Here is a 17,706-nt window from a genome sequence, read left to right as displayed (position 1 = left end):
CGTATTATATTATATTATATTGAATAGCGCTCTTACTCTCAGTCCATAACCCCCTCTATCCCTCCCTCCATCCATCCATCTATTTTTCATTCCTCCATTCCATCCACTTTTTCTTTTTTCCTGAATTCCTCCCTCCCTTGCTTCAATGCATCCATCCAGGCTTCCATTTACTCTCCCATTCGCTAATTCTTACATTCTTCCACTCTGATAATTATTTATCCATATTTAAATGTAACAATATCACTAGGAATAAATTCATAAAGTTGCCTCATTTGATCTCTTTCAGTTCTTCCTAACCTAAGTGCTGCCATCGAGAGAGCCATGACCAACCTGAATAACAGTGAAATACGAGAAAAGGTCAGCGATAGTATCAGAAGTGTCGGCGAAAAGATTAAAACTATCAAAACAACTGTGACAAGACCTACTGGTAGTTCACTAGGTAATGTTTATCAGTAGCAATCAATGGTGTTGTGGTTCGATTCCTGGACTCGGGATCACCTGTGAGCAGAGTTTGTAAGGCGTTCCTCGATTCAAGGGCTTTCCTTCCTCTGCAAAACCTAATATTCCAATAGACTGTTTTCTCAAGGTTGCGTGCGCATCCAACTTGACGGGCCACAAAACTGAAAAACGCAAATTCAGTAAAATTGAGAAGACAGTTTTATATTTAAAGAGGAGAATAATCGATTTTATGAATTCTTATCGTAAACAATTTCGTAGAAGCACTGCAGTGCATGATAATATACTCGTGTTCTGGTATCATGGCCCGTCAAGTTCCTTAAATTTGGATGCGCACGCAACCTTGGGGAAACAGTCAATTCGATCTGTGAGTTCCTGGCTGAGTGGGCCATCCCAGGATATCGATAAAATTGAAAATTTTCATACTGTAATAAAAAACACGTTTTATTGGCTTAAAGCGTTAATTCATCGTCACAATTGTCACCTTGAAATAACACGGATTCTCACTGGAACAAATGAATGTCTTACGCAATATCATTGCTTGAACCAAAGCAACAAAAGCAAAATTCAAAACTAGAGTATTTATTCGTTTTGCTATTGATGGTTTTCACAGCCGCCATGTTGGATGAATTTAACAAAAGATCTGTCATTAGTCTCTTGTTATATCATCCAACATGGCCGCCGTGTCTTTTGTTGCTTCTCTCTTGGGAATGATTGATAACCAGCATACTTTGATTATCATTATTTTACTTTTGATAGATTTTATCAACGACAACCCGACACAATCTGAAGCAGGCGACTTCATTTCTATGCCAACAAGCAATGATCTTGAGGCCATTAAACCTGGTTCGTAGATTTATCTTTATTATGATCTTTATTATTAGTTTCGACAGTTGGTTTGTTCGAAACGTAAACATCCTCATCCTCCTTAATTAACGTAAACACTCTCCTTAATAGAGAGTTTGAGATTCCCGTTTACGGCACTAAACGTGAAACGTCAGTTGAATATCAAAAAATTATTAAGATTAGTGGAAAGGAATCGGAAAAATCTCCAAGTAGTAGATAAACAAAAGAATACTTGTCTTTGTCGAGAAGGTTTGAAAAAGGTAAAGTGAAATGTAGGGAAACGATAAAAACGTGATCATGTTTGCCGTTTGAGGGAAGGAGAAACGGGAATCTTAATCTGCCTAATTTTTCACCAAAGTACGGGAAGCACGAGTGGTGCCCTCAATCATGTGTGATTAGAGTTGCTTGTTGGTTCTCTTCTGTGCCACGAGGGTTGTTCTCCATGTTCACCGGTTATCATTCCTACCTAAAAAAAACTTCCAAATTTCAATTTGATCTTGGGATAAGGGCCACAGGTTTGTTAGCAACTGGCTATAAAGACATGCTATTGTAAAACTGCAAAGATGCTTAATTTATACTTGATGGCGAACTATCAAACATGGCAAGAGATAAGTGTTTCTTTGTAGGTTTTTATCATTAGTATAGATGAACAACTTCAACTTCCCCTCGATGAGTTTTTGCTCTTATGGTTAATATGTGTTTGAATATGTTGAAATAAAAAAAGAACTGCTTCAACCATTAAACCTTAGAATTATAAATTGCATAACCAAGGTTTTGGGCCAAGTAAATCACTAACTATACTAACTAGTTTCATTATTAATTGACTATTAGCATATCTTTATTCTATTCATTATTATTATTTCCTTCTAGCGAATGGAATTTCCTCGTATCAAGAAGATGTTGTACAACCAGAAAACGAAAGAATTACTTCAAGTTCGCCATCACTAAAGTTGCTTGAAAATGAAGTCGAGGATGCTCCTGCTCCAAGGGCTAAACCCTTGCTTACTGTAAGTACGAGGGATCGGAAAGGGATTTACGACCGCAGGCATGTTGTGCGGCGAAACGGTAGAAAATGTTCTCCTCTTTTTAAGGATATTTGATTTTTCTCTCTTCATTCAAATCAACATGTGAGGAGAATATCGAAAGTACTATTAACATAGGGCCCAAGCAAGATTGAATGTTCAACTGTGGCGGTAACACACCACAGAAACATAGCTTGGGCCACCTTGAATTTCCTTGATGTATTTTATTATCGGTTAGCGTTTTCTTTATTTTGCATTTTCCCCCCTTCTGCTTACCATGTTTCCTAATCACACGCGCGAAATTTGCCGTCGCAACCAAATAACGTTTTGCTGTACGTCAATCAAGGCATTTGCATGACATTATTGAAAAACAAAAAGTTTGCATTGGCACGTGCCTATGGAATGCGTTGGAAACGATTTGATTGACGTCCACCAAAACTTACTTCGTAACCAAACGACTTTAACTACATTATTGTAGTTGGTCAGCACGATTACATTTCACAGCTTTACTAATATAATGAAATGCATTTGCGATACTTATATTAGTTATATTATTAAAAAGCCAAAATCCACTTTATTGTAGACGGAAAAGAAACTGTTGTCGAGTCGACCAAAATCCACATCTTCCCCAAGGCTTTTTAGGAAGCTAGACAACACAAATCTTAGCCGAAGTCTTGAAAGTCTCCTCGTGAAACCACTGGAAGATATGAAAGACGTAGACAAGAGAGCGCTCTTAGGTATGGCAACCTATGGCTCGAGTTAATGACCAAAAATATTAAATTCTCTCAACCAACCTATTTGATATCCTGTGTACAGTATTCAAGAATTTAACTTTGCAAAATGACATTAGATTTTAAATTAATTTGAATTTTAAACTCTTGGGCTGATGTAAGTCAGGTCACGTTTAACTCACAGATCGAATACTTTTGATTTATTCCATTTGCTATACACCTAATTAAAAAAACGTTGTCGGGTTCAAAAAAAAAGGTTATATCATCAAAGCTAAGACCGAAGGGGAGCATGGGAAGACAAACAATTATGCTAACTTCATGCGTATTGCAGTTTTCCCTTCCTGTGCACATTTTATGCATCATGGCTTTGGCATGTTGTTAATCTAGGTCGACCGACTTGGCTCTACTGTGCATCTCTACATATCTGTATGCAAATATAATACACATTTCGGAGAAACCAAAATCCTTTTCGGTCTTAGCTTCGATGATATGACCTTCTCGAAACCGACTACGTTTTTTAATTTTTTAATGTTGGTGAAGGTTTTTTTTTTTTTTTTTTTTTTTTTTGCATGTTCTTTGTGTTGTATGCTACATCTTGCTTACTTAAGTTTGAATTTATTAAAGTAATATTTAAATAATGTCAGAATCGAGAAACAATTATGCCTTATGCCAGAAAAATATGCAGACGAAGTTTGGTAAAATTCCGTATTGCTGTGACCTTTCACTGATTGGATTGTCATCGCCCGCGTGGCATGCAGCAAGCAACATTCAACATGCATCAAAACATTCACCAGCCTTTTTTTGAAATAGCTGTATTCTGTTTGAAGGAATCCTTGCTTGCTATTGAACCATCTACCAAATATTAATCATTAGTTTTTCTTACCCAAGACTATTCTAAAATGCGCAGTACTCGTTTTCACAATTCATATGCTTTTTATTTTTCATGAATATCAGTATTTGTAAGGGCGTTGAGAAAAACATATTATCATTAATATTATTATCATTATCATTATTATTATTATTATTATTATCATCATCATCATCATCATAATCATTATCATTATTATATTACTAGTTTTACTTATATTTATCTCATTTATCATGTCTTCTGTCTCCAGGACTTGGTAATGGAGCAGACACCAACTCCAGTCATCTAAGCACCCTGTTAGGGCAACCCTTAAACCCGTCCCGTACCTCGAGGGCTCCTGTTACACGATTGATTCGAGCGGCAAAGGAAGGTGACCGAAATAACATCGAAAAACATATCAAAAACCTCGTTTCCCAGGTTACGAAGCTCATGGAGTTGGCTGAAAAATGTGTCGAGAAGTCCAGCAAAGTGGAACAAGTTAGGTAAAGTGGATGTCTTCCTTTGAGAAATAATAATTACTGGGTTTCACTTGTCGTCATTTCCTGTCTCGTGCGGAATGTTCGTCAGCTGAATCGCAATTTGTTTAAAATATTAATTTCGGACTGACGCAGATGGTGGTTTGAAGAAGATAAGGAGATTCAAGGTGAAATCCAAAAATATATCAAATTTTGCTGCGGAGCAGATTTTGAAAGATTCAAGGAAGAAAGGTGCCAAGTCGAACACGTGACGAGGAAGGTGTCGTGCTCGAGCATTTTGATTGAATAAGCAGTGGTCACGCCTGCTGTGACTGGCTGAATATGGATGCCATCAAATCAATGCCATGTTGCTACCCAGTCTATTTTGATTGGATGAAAAGTGATCTCGCGCGCTCTCATTGGTTCAGTGGATGTTTTGCAATTCGTGCAGTGACCGAATTCTTTCTTGTGACTTATCGAAGGCATTCGTAGTCTACTACATAACATTTATCTTTGCGTAGGTTTTCATTAAAGACCTTATACCTAAATGTGATTACGTTACCATCCAAACATGACATCAACTCGAAATCGAAACTGTAAATCGTATAGTGCATCAATACAGTTTGTATGTAATAAGGAAAAGAACAAGCTTCTAAATTGAATGGTGCTAAAAAAAGGGAATAACTGTAACAAAAAAGTATTACAATTTACTTCATGTCCTAATTTGTTTTTCTTTTAATATTACAGCCAAATTCGTACTGCATCTGGAGAAATCGAAAAACTCACCCCAATCATAACCCAGGCCGCTCGTGATGTCACAGCCAACTCGCGTAACTTCAAAGCCGTGGAGCGCTTGCATATGATTGGACGAGAGTGGGCGTCGAAAGCCCACTTACTTGGTAATGCTATAGATGAGATTGTAGCGCCTTGGTCAGCGGCTGCCTCGAAGCTTGCATTGAAAGCTTCCTCGGGAGATGCAGATGAGCTTAAAAAACAGGTAAAACCGGAAGTGTTATTTTAGGAAGCCAGCAAAGCTTAATATGACGTTAAAGAAGTTTTGATTGTCGCGGTGGAAACAGCGTCCACGTGCACTTAAACTGCCCATGGTAACTTCTTTCACATTTATTTACTGGACACGTCTATTAAGTTATCATTGTGCAAGGATTACCACCGATGTCATTACTACGCGCTGGGCTTGCATTTTCATTTGTGAAAGAAGACGCTATGTTTGATATTTGAGGGCCGTAAATTTAAAAAAAAAATGTAATAGGTTGATGTCATCCCCCGTCGAATAACGTTAATTGTATTGTATATTTAAGAAGACTTTCAACCGTCTATTATATTGTCTTGTCAGATTAATAACATAAACAGTGAAGCAGTTCGCCTACGTCAGCTATCATCTGCTGCCAAGGCTGCTGCTGATGCAGAGGACTACGCGATGGATCCTGGGAATGAAAGTGACGTCTTAGAACGGGACCCAGCCTCTTTACAGCGGATCGAGTTACTGCGTGTGTCGTCAAATGAAATTGACAAAGTTTTACCCGAACTAATACTAGCTGCGCAGGTAAGTTAATGTTTTTTATTCTTTTTTGCATTACTCATACTCTTTATTCCTTTCCTAACTTACTCTCTTCCTCCTTCTCTCTCGACTTCTCTTCTTTCTTCTCGCACCTTTCCTAAATAAATCCATTCCTTCCTTCGTTTCTTCATTCGTTGGTTTCGCCCTCCCTGAATTACTTCGCTCGTTCTTTCTTACCCTATTTTGATTGTTCCCTCTTTCCTTCCTTCCTTCCTAAATTTCTCATTTTCTCTTACTCATGCTTTTTTTAACATTGCGTAATCCTTCATTTGCACATGACGTCATAGCCGCCATCTTGGTTGAATTTAACAAAAGGCTTGTCAATGAATTCTTTTGTTATATCATCCAACATGGCCGCCGTATGTTTTGGTTTGTTTGTTGTTTTTTTTACTCCCTTGAGATTGAATGAAAGCCAGCAATATAACTTTACTAACTTAAATGTATTTCTCCATATAGTGATAATTTATTATCATTCGTTTTCAGTCGGTGATCGCAAACCCAACAGAAATCACTCGAGTAGAAGCACTCGAATTGTTGCGTAGGGTCTGGGCCGGCAATGTTAATAATCTTATTATGGCAGTCGATGATGTAACCGTAGGGACCTCGGCTCCAGTCGAGCATTTGACCAATGCTACTTTGTCTGGTGACTATCATGCTTTGCAGGAAAGGTTACGGATGGTGACGTCATACACCAGATCGCTTAAAGAAATGACAAGTGCAGCAACAGTTGGGTAAGTCTCATGGTTTCGTCGAACAAACTATAGGCAGAAACTAAATTGAAGGCAAAATCTTTCATATGGTGTTTGTTAAGGTGGCTGACTACTTTTCAACATTCGATTTGAGCCCACGATGTGTGCGCGCTCAAAAACCGCTGAAAAATCTTCACGATTTTATTGTGAACCATACACGTGTTGCACTTCAAGAGGGCAAAACCCTCAAACTTTGCACGGGACTCAGTATATATATATTATATTTTCCAGAATAACATTTTTTTAATACGATTCTGTTTATTAAAACAATGTAAAACATCGTACTGTTTGTTTTGTGCTCAATTTTTACGATAACTTGCACAACGTAAAACTGACCTGAACAAAAAAATAAAGTTATTCCATCCCATCTATTATAGTGTATTAAAACGACTTTTATCAGTATTTTTTTGAATATCACAAGCGAGATGTTAAATAAATCGTATAGTAACAACTGTCGATCTATCTTGAATCTAGATGTTCTAATCCGAAGAAAGCCGCTCTCGTGGAGTCCACTATCGGATCTGTTGAACGATTAACCGCTGACCTACAAGACACGACACGCACCGTCATTGATCTCAGCACTCGGGAAAACAAGACATTGGAACAACAACTTGCTTTTATGAGTATCGAGGAGAAGATGAATCTGATGCGCAGGGAGTGGGCCACAAAGGTACGTTATAGTTAATGTTTATTTAATTAGCTCGTTCGCCTGTCACCTTTAAGGTCACTGGTTCGAATTGTAGTCTTGGTAGCACATGTGAATATAGTTTCTTGGGTCTCACGCTATGTTAATACAGTATCTTGGTCTGACAAAAGTATACTCTCAAACTTTTTTGCATACTTGGAGAAAACAAACATTTCTTTTCTCACTCAAACTCTTCAAAATTCTTAGAAAACGTGCTGAAGTGCACGCATGCGCAAACGTTTTTCCCTGTTGTCGTATACAGTATGGTTTATATTGACAGGTTCATCTTCTGACCGCTCTGGTAGACGACCTAACTGCGCATGTCTCTGCTCCAGTAGACCGCTTGGCAGGAGCAGCACTCGCCGCCACTAAAGCCGAGTTAGGACAGAAACACCTTATGGAGAGAGAGTTTGAAGATCAAGCACAAGAACTGTCCAGACGAGTGGTGCGGGTCAGAAACCAAGCCAGTAAAGCGGTCGAAAAATCCACTCATCCGAGTCAAGTCAGGACTGTTCGAGTTACTGGGGACTTTATTGATAGGCTGACACCACAGGTTATAGGTGCGGCAAGAGCTTTGGCAGGTATGTGACAATGTGTCGAGGTAATAATAAACCGATGGTCATTGGAGGTACACGACTTTTTTTTTCCTCCATTACTTTTGACATAAATATAGCCATTGTTTTGCCTTGGAGCTCTGCAGCCTACAAGCATCGGGCCATTGAAAGAAATAAGGGGGGAATGAAGGGAAGAAAGAAATAAAAATAATAAATAAACAAGAAATGAAGGAGGAAAACTGAAGAAAGAAAGTAAAGAAAAATTGATTATAACAAAGAGATAAAGAAAAAAGTATAAGAAGATTTATGCTATCAATTTAGTTCTTCGACGATACGACGGCCATCCTTCCTTTGCAAGGCATTTTGAGTCACCCAGGGGTAAAATAAAACAAAGATTCTGAAATGATGACCCCACGATATTTGAGAAATTTCCTCAGTTGTGGAACTGTCCATTTTCAATTTTTTTTTAAATTCATCTCTTTTCAAATTGTCTTGTTATGAACCTTAAATGTCAATGGACGCCATTATTGTAACAAAGCTTTGTCTATTTGACCCCCGGATGCCCTACAATGCCTTGTGATTCAAGATGGCCGCCGCATGGCTTAGTGTTCAGGTGAAGGTGAAGTTATTCATAAAAAAAAGAATAACTAATTAGACATTAGAATCTCAAGATTCATTCATTATACGATGGTTCACTTAGATAATCCTGACCAGGATACAGTGGAACACTTTCAGATGCTTAGACGTCAATGGGCATCCAAGGCCCAGTTGCTAATAGCAACACTTGAAGGACTACCTGATGCAAACATGTTAGCTGTGATGTGTAAGTGATTTGATTCGTGCCTTAAATAAGAATACAATAACATAGAATAGAATACAATAACATAGAATAGAATAGATTAAAATAGATTAAAATAGAGTAGAATACAATGGAATAAAATAAGATAGAATAGATTAGAATACCTTTATTTTAACACGACAATATTTAAAGCTAAAAGCTGGTGGGGTCGTGCATATACTGAAATGGAGTAATAAATAAAATATGATATAAATATATGGTATAAGTAAATTCGTAATCCAAAAATATCGTATGTTCTAAATATTGTGGCACTCTCTCACGCTCACTCACCATTCTGATTTACATGTAAAAGAATTCAGTGAAGCTTAGGGAGAAAAGACTATTGCATGTTGTTCCTCCTATCATGGCTGCCATCGATCAATTTATGGTGCAAAGCCTCTATAGTCATACACATACTATATTTGAAAGTATATTCATTATCTAGGGTGCATTTATTTATTCATTCGTTCATTCATTCACTCACTCATTTTGTCTGTTTGTTTGTTCGTTTGTATGTTCGTTTGTGCGTTTTTATGTCGTAATGTATGCTAACTTGTAGTTTTGTAATGAATCAGAGTTCAAAATCGTATACTCTAAAAGGAAAAATGTCTTTCCAGATTTGGTGTTTTGCTATTTGTAAGACCTTTATGTTTTTATTTAAGCTGTTGTGCAAGATCTTCTTAGTACTCGAGCAAACCTTCAAGGAGCAGCAAGTTTTGAGTCTTTAACAGAAGATGATTCCATTGCAATATCAGGGACACCTCGACTCTTACCATCTGCCACAGACTCGAGTAAACGTCAAGAACCTGTTGCCACGCAATTCACGCCACCTCGACGGACCCCATCTCCTCCAAGGAAGACTTTTTACGTATCTCCCAAACCAGCACTGAAACCATCACCAAGGAAAAGGGCACCAAAGGTTTTCTCAGCTTTTGATGATTCTGACATTGGTAGAAAGGTAAAATATATTTGTCATTTTATTCCCATTTCCTTTGTGACGAATCTTTTCGTAGCACGGAATCCACAGTCATTATTTTGAATTATCTCATATTTAATTTGTGAACTAGAATAATAATACTTCCTTTTGAAAGATGGGATCTAAAATACCATATGTTTGTTGTTGCTAGACACGCCACCATCACCGTGCACTGTCTGATAGTGAAGCTCTTCCAGACAGCCCTGAACAACGTGTTCCTATTGGTGCATCAAGCAGTGAAACAGACCTCAAGTCTCTATTAGTACAGGAACTAAACGATAGATTTTCGTCAAATGAGTCTCTTAAACGGTCTAAATGGGATGCGAGGTACTGGGCTAAGTTTGAAGTGGAAAGACTGAAACATCAACGTGCCTTCAGTATGGCTAATCTATCGAGGACTAGTCCTGAATGGAGATCAGATTCGGCTGAAGACTTGAGGGCAAGGAAGAGTTCAAAGTCCATTGCTGTAAGTAGCCAGTGTTCTGGTTTTGTCTTGTTTTATTTATTTATTTTTATTTATTTTTTATTTTTTTATTTTATTTTATTTTATATTTTATTTTATTTTATTTTGTTTTATTTTATTTTATTTTATTTTATTTTATTTTATTTATTTATTTTTTTTTTGTGGGTGTATTTTTGGTTTTGTTTGTTTTTAATTATTATTTAATTGAAATATTTTCGTTGTTTTGTTTTTTATTTCTTTATTTCTTTATTGATTTTGTCTGTCTGTTTGATTAGTTTTGTTTGTATGTTTGTTTGCTTTGCTTTGTTTTTTGTTTCTTTTTGTTTGTGTGTGTACGTATGTGTGTTTGTTCTCAAGGACTCACAACAGTTGTGGAGCTACTGGATACACATTGCAATTCCCATTTTACACCCACACTGCCACACATAGCCTTAATACTAAAGCCTGGTTCACACGAGCAACGCAAACGCAAACGCAAGCAATGTTCACACGTACAACGCAAATGCAAGTAAATTAAGATACGCATGCGCAGTAGTGATTGTTTATAGCTCACACGTATTTTCCTTGCGTTTGCGTTTGCGTTGTTTGTGTGAACCACGTCTTGCGTTTGTGCTTGCGTTTTCTCCGGTTCACACGTTAAAAACGCAAACGCAAACGCAAGCACAAGAAAATGGAAAATTTTCCATTCCTTGCGTTTGCGTTTGCGTTTGCGTTTGTGTTACTGTAGTTCACACGTAGTTTTCTTGCGTTTGCGTTTGCGTTTGCGTTTGCGTTGCTCGTGTGAACCAGGCTTAAGTACACGTTTTATATTTATTTCTTTTCAGATGGCAGCACAGCTTCTCCAAGATGAAACAGACCAATGGGAAGAAGAGAACAATTCTATTGTCAAAGTAGCCAAGAAAATGGCGCTCCAGATGATGCAAATGGCGCAGTTTTCAAGAGGACGAGGCGATCTGCAGGTTTGTGTTAACGACAATAATACCAATAGCAACAACAGAAACGACAGCAGCAACGACAGCAATAATAATAGCAACAATGTTAAGAGCTTGAAAGCTGGAAAAAGGAAAAACTCTGCAATTCATGCTAATTCCATTCTTACGATTTCTTTGAACTTATAAGAAAACTATTATATCTCATATAATTGAGGTTTTTAGTTTCTTTTCAAATTCTTTCTTTGTTAATTTATCTATCATTTGAATTTGCCTCCCTTTTGCAGGACAAAATGGAAATGATCAACACTGCTAAAGCCATTGCAGCCAACGCCAAAACCATCTTGAAATTTGCTCAGATCATAGCTGACGCCTGTGTCGATGAAAGGTTCGAGAAATGTCCCTATTTTTTTCTAATATTTTAATGGTTTATGAATATTTTTTATAGAGCTTACTACCAGCATTTTAGTAGTCCTGAAGATGAACACTTAGGTCAAAATCTCAAATCACAAAAATCGTTGTTAAACTTAGAGTTGGAGTAACCTTTAATATGTTAGAAATGAATTGAAACACAACCCACAAACACTTATTTGTCCTTATTTACTTTATTTATCTATATACATGCCTTTCCCTTTTATTTCTTTTCTTTTTTTCTATTTTCCTGTTGGTCTTACGATACATTTTGGTACAAACTCTTGTTATTTATTACCTTTTCTCTGAAGGTGTCGAGAAGACTTGCTGTACTATGCCGAATGTCTGCCCACCATGAGTACACAGCTGAAGATCATCTCTTCGGTTAAAGCAGCAACTCCTAGTGATCCCTCGGTAAATATCCCGCACCAATCTAGTCGTCTCCTCTCTCTCTCTCTCTCTCTCTCTCTCTCTCTCTCTCTCTCTCTCTCTCTCTCTCTCTGTCTGTCTGTCTGTCTGTCTGTTCAGTCTATGCAGACGTGTTCGTAACCGCTCCGTAATCTTCAACATTTTATAAAGCTTTTATCGAATCTTTGTCTCCAAATGGCAAATCTTATTGAGTATTTAAGTTATGATGAAAAGGATAACGATTTCACTTGGCGTGGTACGCAACAAGAACTTAAATCTTTGGTGGATTTTATGTTCGATGTCCAAGAAGGCAGTAATGGCGTCTTTAAAGAAGACAAAGCTCACAACGCAATAACGTATAAAGTGAGTACCGATGACAAGGAATGCTCCGTAAGATTCTACACATCATCACTTAGACTGAAAATCTTTGGGCCAAATCAAGAATGCCTTAGGAATAAGTTTCATGAACTTCTTCCAAGCAAGAATGATGGTCCTGCAGAAAAAGGAGTTGAGCCTTCACAACCGACTGATTCTGAAATTGCCTCATTATTATTCGGTTTACTGACTGACTTGCGTAAAGAAATAAGTTTATTGAAAGACACTTTCCAAAACGGAGAGAACTTTGATATCCAACAAATGAAGAAGGAAAACGATGATTCTCGTAAAATTATCTGTAATCTTCAGGAGGAAATTAAAATTCAAAAACAGCAAGTATGCAAATTACAAGACGAAAAAGCCAGCTTACTAACAGCGTTGAGGCTAGTTACGAAAGAAAACGATCAATGTAAGAACAATGATCAATGCAAGAACAATGATCATACGGAAACTAAACAAGCTACTGTAGTTGATCTTACGACCCCGGAGAGTAGTATGAGTGACACAATGAATGAATCTCATTGTAACTGGAAAAAGGTACAAAGGAAACAAAAAAAGGCCAAGCAACAAAAGACAACACCAAAGAACAAAGCTGAGAACAAGCTACCTACTAATAACCAGGACCATTCGCTTCAGGACAGAAACAAAACTAGTACAGTTATAATTGGAGATTCTATAATATCGAAGCTCGAAGGTTGGAAAATGTCAAGCAAGACAAACAGAGTTAATATAAAACCCTTCCCAGGGGCCACAGTGGAGGATATGGAGGACTATATAAAGCCAATAATCAGAAGGAAACCTAATAATCTTATTGTACATATTGGTACAAATAATCTTAAGTCTGATGAATCTAAGGCCATTGCAGAGAGGATAGTTGGAATCTGCGAATCTGTGGAAAAACAGCTGCCGTCTTGTGAAATAGCGATATCTGAATTAATCATTCGCCAAGACTCGAGTCTCCTTGAAACAGCAAGAAAGGATGTGAACAAATCGCTTAGAGCCTTCTGCAACGAACGGGAATGGGACTATATTTCTCATAATGTAACAGAGAAAGGACTTAACACCAAAGGACTGCATTTAAATCGTGCAGGAATAGGAATCCTTGCGCAAGATTTCAATAAATATCTTAAATCTAAAGCATGATTAAAAGGTAAGGAACCACTAGACGAAACAGATTCCTCTATTCATCCCTCTAGTATTGTCTCAAATACTAATATTGATAAGTCTGACGGTGATAATAGACCTCATTCTATTCCTAATGTTAGAGGTTTTAAAATGGCCTCTTTAAATATAACTAGTCTTGTAGCTCATATAGATGAACTGAGATCATGGGTCATTCAGCAAAATTTTGATCTTCTTTGCATAAATGAGTCAAGGCTCGATCCATCAATCCCAAGTTCAATGGTGAGCATCGAAGGCTATGACATCCATAGGTCTGATAGAAACCGCAATGGAGGGGGAGTTTGTTTATACTTGAAAAAGGGCGTAAATGGGAAAAACCGTAGTGACTTAACTGATGATAAAGTAGAGTCCCTGTGTTTTGAAATCATGAAGCCAAATAGCAAGTCTTTTGCCGTTTTAGCCTGTTATAGGCCTCCTAACTATGATACACGCTCATTTTTCAATATATTTGAAAATGTGTTAACAAAAATAGATTCTGAGTTTAAGGAAATTTATATCCTAGGGGATTTAAACTGTGATTTATTATCTACTAATATTAATCAGCAAACCCGCTATTTGAATACGACTGCTGAATTGTTTCAACTTACGCAGTTAATCACAGAACCAACTAGAGTCACTGAAAAAAGTAAAACCCTCATTGATGTGATCTTAACGAATAGCCCAGATAGGGTAGTCCGAAGTGGAGTGGTTCACATTGGTATCAGTGACCATAGTCTGGTTTATACAATACGGAAAATAGCAATTCCGACAAACAACAATCACTGTAAGATCTCATTTAGATCGGCTAAAAACTTTGACTCCGACAAGTTTCTTATGGATTTAGCAACACTCCCTTGGGATTGTTTGGATAATAAGGAAAGCCCGGATGACATGTGGGACAGATGGAAAGAGTTATTTCTCTCTGTTCTTGACTCGCACGCTCCGATCAAAACAAAACGAATAAGAAACAAGAAGTCTCCCTGGATGACAACTGATTTGAGGAAAGCTATGTACGATAGAGATAAAATGAAACAAAAAGCTACTCAAACGAATTCGAGGGACGACTGGAGTGATTATAAGTCTATTAGAAATCGCGTCAACAACGAGATAAAAAGAGCCAAGAAGTCATATTATGAAAATCATTTTGCACAAAATTCAAAAAACTCAAAGGAGGTCTGGAAAGCTATTAATGAAGTCCTCTCACGAAGGACTAAATCTGGCTCTTATGTAACATCTATCAAAACAGGTGATACATCGATGTGTGACTCGAAGGAAATAGCTGAGGTATTCAATTGTCATTTTTCTGAAATTGGGACTAAATTAGCTTGTTTAATTCCCGATGGACCGACTGCTTATAATGATTATCTAATTAGAATTGGCTCAACATTCACCTTACGACACACATCAGTTGATGAACTTATGAAAATCATTAATTCTATTGACGTTAAAAAAGCGACAGGTCTTGACGGTATACCATCTCATTTCATCAAGATTGCTTCACCAGTAATAAGTCAATCACTAGTGAAGCTATTCAATCAATCAGTTGATAAAGGGATTTTTCCTAACGGCTTGAAACTTGCGAAAGTTACGCCAATTCATAAAGCTAATGACAAAGATGATTTGAATAATTACCGTCCCATTTCGGTCTTACCTACTATTGCTAAGATTTTCGAGAGAATAGTTTTTAACCAGTTATATGAGTATCTAAACTCAAATAATTTACTTTCTCAAAAGCAGTCGGGATTTAGACCGCTTCATTCGACTACTACTGCACTCCTAGAAGCCACAACGGAGTGGCTTACCAATATGGATGAAGGTAAATTGAACTGTGTCACTTTCCTAGATTTTAAAAAAGCTTTTGACACAGTAAATCACTCCATACTTCTCCACAAATTATACTATTATGGGATTGCAGAAGAGTCGATAAAGTGGTTCAAATCTTACCTCACAGATCGTAGTCAGAGATGCTACATAAACCATACCTTATCTAGCTCTAGAACACTCGATTGCGGCATCCCTCAAGGCTCAATCCTTGGGCCATTATTATTTATTATTTACATAAACGATCTGCCAAATAGTGTCAAATTTTCAAATGCTAGAATGTATGCTGATGACACAAGTCTCACCACTTGTGGCACATCACAAAAGACTCTATTTGACGAGGTGAACGCTGATATTTCCAATATTCATAACTGGTTGAAAGCTAACAAACTTAGCTTAAATTCAGCTAAAACAGAGCACATGTTTATTGCTTCTGACGATAAATTGAAAAAAATTACCTCCGAACCACACATATATTTAAATAGCAAACCAATTACTAGAGTCTCTACAGCAAAAACTCTGGGTGTTGTGATTGACGAACGGGTGTCTTGGGTTGCTCATATTGATTACATTTGTAAAAAAATATCCTCTGGATTGAGTGGCATAAGACGAGTCCGCGATTACATCCCCTTGGAGACAGCTATTACCATATATGAGGCTCTCGTTTTACCTTGGTTTGACTATTGTGACGTGGTATGGGATAATTTACCAGTAACGTCTGCTGAAAGATTGCAAAAAATGCAAAATAGAGCTGCAAGAATAATAACAAAAAGCAGCTACGATGTCAGATCTAGTGATATTTTAACTTCTTTAGGCTGGAAAAGCTTACAAAGAAGAAGAAAGGAGCATAAAGCAATAATGATGTTTAAGACTTTAAATGCACTTGCACCAAAATCTGTAAGGGAACTCTTTTATTTTCAAGAAAATACCTACGATTTTCGTGGTAGAGAGAAGTGCTTAAAGTTACCGAAACCCAGCACTGAGTTTTTAAAAAGAGCTCTCTCTTATGACGGTGCAAAAGTGTGGAACTCGTTACCCCAAAGTGTCAGACTGTCCAATAATTTAAAATCTTTTAAGAGGAATCTTTCGTCTGTTGGTCCTTAACACTTTAATTACTATAATATTTTTGGGGGGTAGATGAGAATTTATTTCATAAATCTGTCTATATATTCTTAACGTTATTATTAATTTTTTATATATATTACCTATGAACTCGGTTTTCATGAAAACCAATTTGTACATTGATGAAATTTCCCGAGATTAAATAAAAGACATCTCTCTCTCTCTCTCTCTCTCTCTCTCTCCCTCCCTCCCTCCCTCCCTCCCTCCCTCCCTCCCTCCCTCCCTCCCTCCCTCCCTCCCTCCCTCCCTCCCTCCCTCCCTCCCTCCCTCCCTCCTCCCTCCCTTCCTTCCTTCCTTCCTTCCTTCCTTCCTTCCTTCCTTTAATAATACTTTATTCAAAATGTAGATTACATATTTTGAAAAGGAAGACATTGAGGTTAGCCCTATATAAGTCCCCTAATTTAAAAATAAATAAATAATTTTAAGAACTAATAATATATATATATATATATATGTACAATACTAACTTCAAAAAATGTTCATGTGTTTCTTAAGTCTTGTTTTAAATTTATTTACGTTGGGTTCATCTGTATGATTTACTACGTTATTAGGAAGATCATTCCAAGATTTGATTATTCGCACAAAAAAAGAATATTTGTAACAATTTATTCTAGCAGATTTGGTCTGTATTTTAAATTGGTGATTAGCTCTCGTTTTCGTACTTTTACAAAGTTCAAAATAGTCACTGAAATCTAGACCGTTCATCTTGTGTACAATCTTATAGCACTCAACTAGAGAGAGGAATTCCCTTCTAAGTTGCAAAGAGTTCCATTTGAGTATCTTACATCTGTCTTCATATGCCATCTCTTGTCGTTTTTGACCTAGTGCGATGCGTGACGCTCTTCGTTGTATAGATTCAATTGCATGGATATCCTTTACTAGGTGTGGTGCCCAAACTGGGCATGCATATTCCAGAATGGGACGGACCAGTGATTTATAGAGTATGGAAAAGATTTCCTTATTTCTACTACCCGTGGTACGTTTAACTAAACCAAGGACTTTATTTGCTTTATGTACAATTGCTTCTACATGTTTGGACCAACTTAGATCGCTCGACATTGTAACTCCAAGGTCTTTGTAGTCATGTACGTTCTTTAATGCTGTGTCGGATATGTGATATTGTGTTTTATTCTTATCACCCTTATGAGTTATCCTCATGGCTTCACACTTTTTAGGGTTAAACTTGACTTGCCAATCCGCCGCCCAGTCTTCTAAAGAAGCAAGGTCCGACTGTAGAGCTGTTACATCCCCAACGTC

The 17,706-nt window shown here is 37.3% G+C and overlaps 1 protein-coding gene across 1 annotated transcript in view; it reads left to right on the top strand.

The window, feature by feature from the left end:
* The window catches only part of LOC116286856 (uncharacterized), a 34,687-nt gene that overhangs the window by 11,950 nt on the left and 5,031 nt on the right, over nucleotides 1-17,706 (top strand). The window contains exons 14-29 of the mRNA XM_089028435.1: nucleotides 287-439; nucleotides 1,216-1,302; nucleotides 2,173-2,309; nucleotides 2,908-3,061; nucleotides 4,174-4,405; nucleotides 5,126-5,375; nucleotides 5,733-5,942; nucleotides 6,441-6,688; nucleotides 7,181-7,376; nucleotides 7,672-7,972; nucleotides 8,646-8,768; nucleotides 9,446-9,741; nucleotides 9,911-10,225; nucleotides 11,047-11,181; nucleotides 11,439-11,539; nucleotides 11,874-11,976. Of these exons, the coding sequence (XP_088884561.1) occupies nucleotides 287-439; nucleotides 1,216-1,302; nucleotides 2,173-2,309; nucleotides 2,908-3,061; nucleotides 4,174-4,405; nucleotides 5,126-5,375; nucleotides 5,733-5,942; nucleotides 6,441-6,688; nucleotides 7,181-7,376; nucleotides 7,672-7,972; nucleotides 8,646-8,768; nucleotides 9,446-9,741; nucleotides 9,911-10,225; nucleotides 11,047-11,181; nucleotides 11,439-11,539; nucleotides 11,874-11,976 (3,041 nt within the window). The remainder of the gene's footprint in view (nucleotides 1-286; nucleotides 440-1,215; nucleotides 1,303-2,172; nucleotides 2,310-2,907; nucleotides 3,062-4,173; nucleotides 4,406-5,125; nucleotides 5,376-5,732; nucleotides 5,943-6,440; nucleotides 6,689-7,180; nucleotides 7,377-7,671; nucleotides 7,973-8,645; nucleotides 8,769-9,445; nucleotides 9,742-9,910; nucleotides 10,226-11,046; nucleotides 11,182-11,438; nucleotides 11,540-11,873; nucleotides 11,977-17,706) is intronic.

This window comes from Actinia tenebrosa, unplaced genomic scaffold (assembly GCF_029948245.1).
Source record: "Actinia tenebrosa isolate PJP-AT-01 unplaced genomic scaffold, QUT_ActTen_1.0 PGA_scaffold12__29_contigs__length_12842862, whole genome shotgun sequence".
NCBI lineage: Eukaryota > Metazoa > Cnidaria > Anthozoa > Actiniaria > Actiniidae > Actinia > Actinia tenebrosa.
This window is presented reverse-complemented; position numbering and strand designations above follow the sequence as displayed.